Genomic DNA, 10503 nt, shown 5'->3' with positions numbered 1-10503 from the left:
TAGCACCATTCTAAATCCATAATTTATATTTCAAATTGGCCATGGTAATAACGCCACCGGATTAGTTTTTTGTTACCTCAAAAAAAAAGTGATGATAAACAATTAGGAAATTAACTATTAATCTCTTTATTCGAGTTGTGTTTCGACTTTTAGAGAAGATTTAGTAAGTGTTAATTTCAAATAGAAATAATAATGGCAACGGTGATCCTTTCTTCCATTACCATAAAAAGAACGCATTTAATAATTGCTGCAACGGTAAACAGAGCAATAGTCGATTTACTCGAAACATCTCGTTTCTCCATAAACCATAAATCGGCACAATTCCTCCCAAAATAAAACAACAAATTTTAACAATGTTTTCGTTCAGTTCCACCGAAATCCGATAAAAAATGTTACGGGAATTAGATTTCCCAACAACAAACTCTCTAATAAATATAAACACTCAACACCGCGACGAGTGAAAAACAAGATAACTTGAAAGAGTGCAGTGTCAGTGCTGTCTATTGTAAGCAGTATTAAAAAGGTAACAATAGTTTACGTACTTTTCGCCCTTCAATTCGAAAATTTAAAATTTGTTTTCTCAAAAAGTAGATAGAAAGTCAAGTGCGGTGATAAAACCCGAAAAAGAATTCCGGAGCAGGTCAACGATTTATTTGCTTAAGTTGATTGATTTGGATCAGATAATTTGGAGTGTTTTAGATTGGTCTTTCTTCCTTCCCGTTGCTACTGTTTTTCATTGTAAATTTCCGCTGAATTTTAGACTGTGGTCAAAACGTGGCAATGTTGTTAAAAGTCGAAACTTTAATGCAACGATCTGTTATAATCGAATTCTGAATGTACCAAAGACAGACATTAAGTATTGAAACACTAGTCATTTTTTGTAAATTGTAAATATGATCTCAATGTTGATATTTTTAATAAAAATTCTGTACAGACTTGTGGGTTTTCCTTGAGATTCTACGCAGAGAACGGGTAAAATGATTTAAATAAACACCTTCATTACGTCAGCATAAAGACAGGGCAATGGGGGGTCCCAATTTCTCTCAGTTTAGTTTTCCTCATCTTAAAAAACGTAAGTTTTTGGTTCTTTGTTAATCAGGATTTACTGGGACCAATTTATTTTTTTTGCGAAATATATCTTAATCCTCATTTTTGTTCAATTTTTACATTCTTAAATATTGACAACAATAAAACATTCACCTATGCCCATATATTTTGAACAAATAATTTTGACGCAATATTCTCACAATTTATATTGTTTTGCGGCTGAAATTTAAAAATCCATACTTGACAAACTAAATAAGATAAGATATTTAGAGAGAGGGTAACTCGTTTATTAGGGCACCTTATAAAAGAGCAGTATTGATTTAAAGCGTAAATCCTTTCCGAGATAATTCATTGTTGTATTAAATTCCGAGAAATTGTGTGATTCTGTTTTAACAATGGATACTGATGCAGAGTATCAAACTCCGATGATTCCTCCAATTACCAAGACGCCAGGGCAGAAGCTGAGGCAGTATATTGCGGCCACATCAGGTAGGATTTTATTACAATTTTTTATACAATTTCTTGTAAAAACCTTAAGTCATTTAGTCAAAAGATAAGAGTGTTCAAACTTAACTTTGATTTAACATAATCATCAAATAACGCAAAGACACGCATTCAAATCCCCAACCAAACAACATTAAGTCTTTTTAAGTTTTATTTTTTTAACTTGAATTTTCCAGTTTCGATGGGCGCGCTGTGTGCTGGAACCTCTTTGGCTTGGACCTCCCCGGCTCTTTCTCAACTCTCCGAAGTCCATCACAACTTATCTTCTAATGATACAGAATCTTTCTATCTCTCAAACTCCGAGGGTGCTGCAATCGGAGGAATGCTTTCAATCGGAGCTCTGGTTTCTGCAATCCCCGCCGGTTACCTCGCTGACAAATTTGGAAGAAAGAAAGTCATCCTGACCCTCTCGCTAACTTACTTGTTAAACTGGCTCCTGATAATATTTGCTCAGAACTCCACAACTCTCCTCGTTGGTCGATTCTTCGCTGGTATTGGAACTGGTGCGATCTGTGTCGTGGGTCCTATGTACATTGGTGAAATAGCGGAGTCTTCAGTTAGAGGGATTTTAGGATCTTTCATCAACATGTTTCTCTGTTCGGGGATTTTATTAACTTGTGTGTTTGGTTCTTTCACGAGTTGGAGAGTGTTGTCAATGATTCTAGCAGTCGTTGCTGTGGTCTTCGGTGGAAGTTTTATCTTCATGCCGGAAACGCCTGTCTATTTAGTGAAACGGAAGCAACTTGAAAGCGCTGAGAAGACGTTGACTGGACTCAGAGGGAGCAACTATGATGTGCACACTGAACTCAAAGAAATACACAAAGAGATAGAAAACTCGGAGAAAAACTCCGCAAGTTTGAAAGACATCTTTTTGTCGAAAGCCAACAGGAGAGCTTTTCTGTCCGTTGTTCCAGTAATGGCGTTTCAACAGCTTTGCGGGGTCAACGCCGTGGTCTTCTACACTGTTCCCATCTTCAAAGCCGCCGGCAGCAGCATCGCTCCTGAGATTGCTGGAATTATAATAGCACTAGTTCAAGTTCTATCTGCTTACGCTTCTATTTTCATCATAGAAAAAGCCAATAGAAGATTCTTTTTGATGTTGTCTTCCGTTGGGATGGTACTCTTCATGACTAGTCTCGGGATGTACTTCCATCTCCAACGCTTGAATCTTGATATTAGCCATCTTAGTTTTCTACCAATTGGTAGTGCTGTTTTCTTCATGATTGCGTTTTCTATCGGGTACGGCCCAGTACCTTGGTTGCTCATGGGCGAGCTTTTCGCACCAGAAATCAAAGGAATAGGAAATGGGTTTGCTATTGCCACAAGTTGGTCGTGCGCTTTTCTTGTCACATATTTCTTCCCTATTATAAACGATACTCTTGGGGCTCATGTGTCATTTTATATTTGTGCCGGGATTATGGCATTTGCTACTTTATACGTAGTTTTTGTGGTTCCTGAAACGAGAGGGACAACACTGTTGGAAATCCAAGAGATTTTGAGTAGATAAGCTGACAATCACAATGTCTAGAATAGATTTTATAAGACTGTTATATTTATTTGTTTTTGTAATGTATTTGCTGAATAAAATTGTAAAAATATGCGCATTATTATCATTCTTAGGAAGTTTTTGTTTTTAGTTACTTAATTACATAAAATTAAGTAATTAACACCAAGATGTGGTAAAGATGTGTACAATTTACGAAAATATTTACGTGTGGCTCTTATATCTAAATTTTTACGAATTTAGATGAGTATTTCAAATTTTTGGATTTAGCTTTTCTTAGCATTTTTTGAATTATTAAAATCAGATCTTTGACATTCTTAAAATTTTTAAAGTTTCGAATGTACATTCTGTACATTCTTGAATGTTTCAGTTTCTTAAGGTTTTTTGAATTATTCTCTCCATAAATAAATAGATGCTTTGAATTTTTGGTTTGAAGCAAAATGTGATAAGAAATAAAGAGAACAGAGATATTGATCGCAATCTAAAGTTGGAGCCGCTGGCGCCATCACGTGAAATTGTCACGAATAAGCAACTGATAACGGATTAGATATCTCTAGAAGTTCCTGAAAAATCACAAGGAGATAAGACGGTTCCTTTTTAATGTTTTATCAAAATAAATATGGATATTTCCAATTTTATTTAGGCATAAATAAGAAAATTCTAAACACATTTTATTACGAAAAAAAGAATCTTTAAAGCGTTAATGTTTTCTTACAATATTTATGAAAACAATTTTTATAATACATCAAAGCGCAGTGATGTAAGAACACAAATTGATCGAAATTGATGAAATTAGTGTGAGAGCGGCGAAGAGCTCGCACCGCAGCCACAATGTCACACTTATGTTCTTCAAGCATTTTTTCAACCAAATAAAAGAAACAAACCACAAGACTACTCGAGACAACACCATCGCTGGAAATAAAAATCGCCAGTTGAATATGAAGTACAAAGAACAAACTTACTCGCAACACACAAGAAGAGGGAAATTTTGGACCTTTCCGTCTTTTCCTCCACAAATTGATTCCCAGATGTTGATAATCACGTCTGTGGATTCTGGAATCGCTTTGATTTTATGCCAGTTTCTGATATTGTACAGATTGATGTTCGAATGAAGTTTACCCTGCAAAATAACGTAAAATTTGTTTACTTCATGGGGGTTACTACCATTGAGTAGACTTGCAGGTGCACTTTCTCGAAGAGGAGGTGGTTATCGAGACTTTTGAAATGAATGCTCTGCCCTTGTGTTTTTATCACGTCGTTTTCTAGCGTTGGGTAGAATTGCACGTCACCCTGAAATATTTTGTTTAGAAAGTTCTCGTGAAGTTAGTAAATTACCCTGTGTTGGGCACCCAGTTCGTGGACGTTAATGATGGTCTTAACATGATTCTGAAGAATCATCACCCAGAAATCTGACAGAGTACTGGCGAGTGGTTGTTGAGCCACAATGTAACTTTTATGTTGTTTATAGTTGTTCACAAACATAGCATGGATATAGTCAGGTTCTTTGTATTGTAGTGCAACCCTGCTATGTTCCACAGGTAACAATTTATCATCCGGGTACCGATTCCTTTTGCGGTACTTCTTGCACACTTTATAAGGCGTTATAGCTTCGTACATCCAATCTGAATTTTCTAAATACTGAGACCACATGGTTTTGGTGGTATTCCCTTCAACCAGTCTGCTGAAGTAGGCTTCAAAATCGTGGTTAATTTCAATAGAACAGTTTTTGTAGGTAAGAAAATCAAAAATTATGAGATGCGCCAGTTGATATTGTCTCTAAAAAACAGTTTAATTAAAGTTAGGCTTTATTTGAATGACATACCAAGTTTGGTACTGTCCCTGCCCGACATTCCCTCATCTGAGTGACGATATCGTACAAAGGTAGCATATTTTTAATAGAGGAAGTACGTAGAGCAATGTCGCACAGTACTATCGTGGCTGATCTTCCAATTCCAGCTCTGGAAAGCTCGTTAATTTTAAACCACAAAAAATTCGAACTTACAAGCAGTGAAAAACTATCGGAGCTGAAATATGAGGAATTTTCAACAAGTGGTTTATAAACTGCAAAAAAATATGAGACGAAAGAACGTCCTGTGGCCACGAATTGAAGTGTAAATGAGTCAACTGAAATTTCAATGTTACTACTCGTATTTTCTCAAATAGACGTACATTTCGGTATTGTCCGAATCGTCGTATAGTTAATTGGCGGTGGGTGTAAAACTCGTAGCTCGTCACATCGTCAGTGTCGATTTCTATGTCACCAAATCTTTTAGTTTTGTTTTTATTGGGCCAGTAGCAAAAGAACTTCTCATTCAGGTTGGTAATCATGACGATATATTCGACCCCTTCTTGCCATATCATCTTGCAAAAATCTTGAACAGTGTGCTCCAGAGGGTTTTGTGTTAGAATGTATTCTTTATCGCTGTTATATCCCTAGAATGAAACTGTTATTTTTAATTAACACTTTAAGGTAAGTTACTGTGACATAACTCGCGTTGATGTAGTCGGTAGAGTCTTGATCGGTTAAGGTTTTTTCGAGTTTGACTCGATTTTCGTCGTCTAAAAACAATTTTATAAGACAAATGTTAAATAAATAAAGAGAAAACGTACAGGGGCAAATATTGGGATATCTATTTTTCTCGACGTTTCTCGGTAGTTTTCCAACTTTTGCGTCTTTTAAGTATTCCATAGAAAGGCACTAAAATATCCCCTTAATTTATTTCTTTAGTTAAATTGACTTACTTTGAATTGTTTTTCAATGTCGTTGTGGGTCCTGTTTTCACCAAAAGAGTCCCGTACGTAATCGGCAAAGACTTCGGTTTTGATAGGAGTCCAGTCACAACACATTTCAGTTTCACCTTGTTTCTTCATGTCTAAAAGTTCTTTTTCTTCGCCTAAAAATTTAATTTGAATGGAGTAATGAGTGTGAGAGCTATTTGTGTTACCTGTTAGTATTCTTCTTTCTAATTTTACCTTTCGTATGTACAAGAACCCGAAAACAAACATGATAATTAACAGAACTATCGGAATAATACCGAATAAATAGGATAATGAAGCCTTTTTCGTTACTGATGGTTCTAGTTCTTCTGTAGCTGAAATGTTTTTTGATACATATTTCATTATATGAGGTTGCGTTAAGTTTCTAAAGACTTCTTCTGACACGAAGTCAATTTTTGTATTGTTTGTGTTTTCACAAGTCAAATTGTACGCTTGTATGTCTGACTGCTTGAGTTGCAAATATCGTTTATTATCTTCACATTTTTTGGATGATAAATAGCCGATATCACCGATGGCCCAAAATAGCGTGCTAGAATCGTTAGGATTCTGATCTGTTGTATTTGATGTTATAGATAAATTAAAACATGTTGATATGTTGGGCATTTTATTAAAATTTATTTTTATTGTTTTCCAATTACCAGTTCCCTAAAATGTTAAAATGATAAAAATCTTAACGATCTTTTAGAGTTGAATTATTATTAAATAAAATAAATTAATACGCATAAAGTTTTGACGCACATGACGTTTACTTACGTTAAAATTTTCAGTGTGAGTGTTGTTTCCTGATTCAAATATTAAAATTGTCGAACATTCTTGGCATGAAGCTAAATATATTTGAATACATCCTTCAACAACATCTGAACAGTTTTTTGAAGATTCGTAAATTTTTTCCCTCTCTTTTTTCTTGTCGGTGTAAAAATATGCATCTAAAAAATAGTACATTATGTCATTAAGAGCAAAAATGAAGCTTTATGTGCTGAGCCTGCCAAACGTAGTGAGGCAGACATTAACGGGTGATTCAAAAGCCATTTTTGCTCCGAATGGCATATCGTCGGCTTATATTGTTAAGTTGATAAGCCCATTTTTGAACAAAATGCGTTTTTAATTTTATAAAAAGATAACAAAATGGTACAGCGATGGATCCTTGCATGTGTTATTATTTCTGAATTAAGAAACATTCTATTTTCATTGCCTAAATTTCCAAATTCCAGATTTTACGACAAATATTTAAAAATTAAGATTTCGCAACCTCGGTTAAAAAAATCAAAATGGACTTAGCAACTTAACGTCTTAAGCCGACGATAAACGATTTTTTGCAAACTAGAAAATTACTTTATTTTACATTAATTAAATTCATGCAGAATCATAGTGCAATGGAAACATTTTTATGGTTACGGTGGAGCCCAAGTATGTAATATAAAATGCTGTATTCTGCTTAAGCATATAAGGGAAACTTTTACCTTGACAATTGAGCTAGCTAGACAACGTGTCAATTTTTTGACGTTTGAAAAAAGGTTCTTTATACTCTACAGTTCCCTATTTTTTAGATAAAACAAGAAATCATAACATTTATACTAAAAATATCAGAATACGGAAAGTAAAATAGTGTAAGTAGGAAGAGTATTACTTACAGTTGTGTAGTTTCCAAAAGCTCTTTTTGCTTGCAGTTTTAATAAAAAAGTCCGTGTTATTTTGTACATCAATAGGATTTGAACAATTATCCATTGCAGAACCTGCACAATTAAAAAATCTGCTTTCTTTTAAAAGTAAATGGTGCCACTGAAACATGTACACTTAATAATTTGAAAACAACAAAAATAAAATTTTTAACTCACTTGCTTTTCTTTAAAATCGTGACTGACGGTGTCACTAAAGTCATTATAAATTCTAACACTAAAGAAAAGAGATCTATTTTCTGAATTTTCTAATATTGACTCAAAAATCGAGTTCTCTTTATTATTAATAAAATATTCCCACCTTTCATCAAACACACCTTTGTTTAAACGTGTTCTATTTTGAATGGAGTTTGCTTTACTCCAATTAGAATTTGAATCAAAAGAAATGTTGAATTTTGTTGTTTTGCCCACTCTCAAATGTGCGGTTTCTAAAAGGAAAAGCTCCAGTGGTCAATGATCATATGAAATTGAATTACCTATAAAAGCGCTATCTCTTCCTTCTTGATCAGCAGTCATAATACCAAAGTCATCTTTTGCTATACAAAACTTGATGGAATCGGTGTAATTTTGACAGAAAACGCTCGTGAAACCAAAGACAACTAATAACAGGATGTTTTTCATGATATGCCAACCAAGTTTCATTTACATAATTTTAAATAAGTTTACCTAAAAATTCACATTGCAAATAATTACAACTTCCTTATCAACAGACTTACATTCATATGTGTGTAGAGTTAATAATTCATCACGATGATAGGACAATTGAAAGATCTTGATGTTAGTAACTAAAGAAATTTAAGTTTATAGATTTGCATACAAATAGTCAGTTTAATAACTAAATAATTACTTTACTTATAACACCCTTTTTCATTTTGAGTGGTGACTAGTTTATCTGGTGACACAATAAACAAGATAAGATAAAGATATACATATCAATCTTCAATGAAAAAAAAAATGTCTAAATAAGCAAAAGTTTTAAGCAATTTTTTTATGAAACATAAAGTTTGTAACTCGACTACTTATTTAAAGTGAATAATAAAGGAAAAAAAGCTCTCGTTTCAAGTTCCACCGCGACATTGTGTAGTTTGTGGTCTTTACATTGCGCCATAAACTTGGTGTAATCAACGAGGAAGAATCAGGAGACGTCCTTATAATGCATTCCCTAAAATAAAAATAAAACCCTTCTAAATTGTTTGTGTAAAAATAACCGCCGCTTAATTGAGTCCTTTCAGATCATATCCACGCCAAGTCCACCCCTAAAAAAACAATTTATTTCTTGGAGTTCTAAAAAAAGCAGAATCGCGTCCCAAATAAATTCTAATTATCTGAAGATGTACTCGTTAAATAAAATGGGATGTGTTTTATTTATATTTTTCGTCTCGTGAAGAAGAGTTCATTTAATGGCTTTCGAGTTGAAAAGAGATAAACCCACAACGCAGCATCAGTAATGACGTTATAGAAAAATTTAATAGAATGTCGAAGGCATGATATTGAGGTCGATCCAGTACCCTACTCGAGTGCGAAGGATGAATTCATCGGAATGCACCCCATTCCGAGCGACGCAAATGAAATTTAACCCTGTGCTTTCATTGATGTTTTTCTTTCCGCATTTAGCTTTTTTTTACAAAAATATGGAAATAATTTAAAGCAATTCCATGGTTTTATTAAGAAAGAATGAGCATTTTCAGCAGAAACCCATAAAAACATAAAACCCTGGAAATCCTTTAAATTTAATTTTAGAATCCGATAAAAATTAAGCTATTTCTATTGTTGTGAAAATGAGGTTCTATTAAGTCGGTGATTGGAGTAAAATTCCTCCAGGTTTTACGTCTGTGCGAAAAGTCAATTAGATGGAGAAGGTCTTTTGTAGTCGAGGATGGAAAATTATTAGGGAAAGAAGTCAGCGGTTTGGTGGAGGAATTATTCGCAGAGTTAAACGGTGACTTGCGGTGGTGAAACTTGTGGGTCGCGAGGAAAAGCGATACACGGAAGCAACAGGTAGGAACAATGTTGATTTTGCGGGAAATGCAACACATGTTTGCTCCAAATGGAGTTTCCAGTCTTCTGAATTAAATAGATTTAATATTCATCGAATGCACCGAATTAATTAAATGATCTTTGAATTGATCTTTTTTAATTGTTTATTCCCAAATTTTTCAATGTTGGCGTCTAGATTTGACTTTTGTTTTACTTATAAAATTTTAGTATTTTTTATGATACCGCAATGTAATTCTGGGAAGTTATTGCTTTTGATCTGCTCATCAACTGTGCCAATTTTCAAATTAATAAAACATAACAACGTAACAACCTTTAGAATTTTTTATTTAAGGAATTACCAAAAATTTCTCACAATTTTTATAAATAATAGCAACTGTGTAAGTTTCAGTATTACAGCGATGTAATTTGGGGAGGTTACAACTTTTGATCTCTTCATTATCTGTGCCAATTTCCAAATTTATAAAGCAAACGTAGAACACTTTAGAAATTTTTAGTTTTAGAAGCTGTTCAAGATTTTTCAGATTTTTTTATAAAAAATTGAAACTCTGGTAGTTTTAATTTTACAGCGACGTAATTTGGTAAACTTACAACTTTTAATCTGCTTATTAATTGTACTAAAATCCAAATTTAGAGAGCAAACGTAGCACATTTTAGAAATTTTCAGTTTTAGGAGCTGCCCAAAACTTTTTAGAGTTTTTTTAAATTGAAACTCTGGTAGTTCTAATGCTGTAGTGATTATGTTCGAGGAGGTTACACCTTTTGATTTCTACATTTTCTGTGTCAAATTCTAAAGTTATAAAGGTAATACGTTCTAGAAATTTTTAGTTTTTGAAAAAACCAAAAATTTCCCACATTTTTTATAAAAAAATTAAACTTTGGAAGTTTTAATGCTACCGCAATGAAATTTGGTGAGGGTATAACTTTTACTCTGTTCTTTATCTGTAAAAAAATTCCAAATTTTTTAAGCAAACATTACCACATTTTAAAAATTTTAAG

General features: G+C 33.6%; 2 protein-coding genes across 3 annotated transcripts; one reads left to right on the top strand and one right to left on the bottom strand.

Annotated features, from left to right (window-relative positions):
- Positions 1-23: 23 nt before the first annotated feature.
- LOC148168311 (facilitated trehalose transporter Tret1-like) lies at positions 24-3149 on the top strand. Of its 2 annotated transcripts, XM_088045926.1 has the most exons (3): positions 24-523; positions 1459-1536; positions 1728-3149. In XM_088045926.1, exons 2-3 carry the CDS (start codon positions 1473-1475, stop codon positions 3056-3058), a joined length of 1395 nt encoding a protein of 464 aa, XP_087902052.1. In that variant the 5' UTR covers positions 24-523; positions 1459-1472; the 3' UTR covers positions 3059-3149. The 2 variants fall into 2 exon arrangements, with proteins under 2 accessions (XP_087902052.1, XP_087902051.1); XM_088045925.1 differs by lacking the exon at positions 24-523 and having other exon boundaries at positions 1443-1536.
- A 556-nt stretch (positions 3150-3705) lies between these two features.
- On the bottom strand, positions 3706-8383 carry LOC148168310 (tyrosine-protein phosphatase 69D-like). The gene is made up of 17 exons (XM_088045764.1): positions 8357-8383; positions 8226-8294; positions 7986-8175; positions 7669-7937; positions 7465-7612; positions 6587-6759; positions 6001-6478; positions 5798-5949; positions 5666-5753; positions 5535-5614; positions 5225-5488; positions 5058-5179; positions 4878-5013; positions 4391-4831; positions 4220-4345; positions 4018-4175; positions 3706-3967 (listed from the first exon to the last, which is right to left on the bottom strand). Exons 3-17 carry the CDS (start codon positions 8149-8151, stop codon positions 3748-3750), a joined length of 3021 nt encoding a protein of 1006 aa, XP_087901890.1. The 5' UTR covers positions 8152-8175; positions 8226-8294; positions 8357-8383; the 3' UTR covers positions 3706-3747.
- Between the last annotated feature and the right edge of the window lie 2120 nt (positions 8384-10503).

The sequence above is a fragment of the Gnatocerus cornutus genome, chromosome 9, assembly GCF_029298725.1.
Source record: "Gnatocerus cornutus isolate USDA-ARS CGAHR chromosome 9, icGnaCorn1.1, whole genome shotgun sequence".
Taxonomy (NCBI): Eukaryota; Metazoa; Arthropoda; class Insecta; order Coleoptera; family Tenebrionidae; genus Gnatocerus; species Gnatocerus cornutus.
This window is presented reverse-complemented; position numbering and strand designations above follow the sequence as displayed.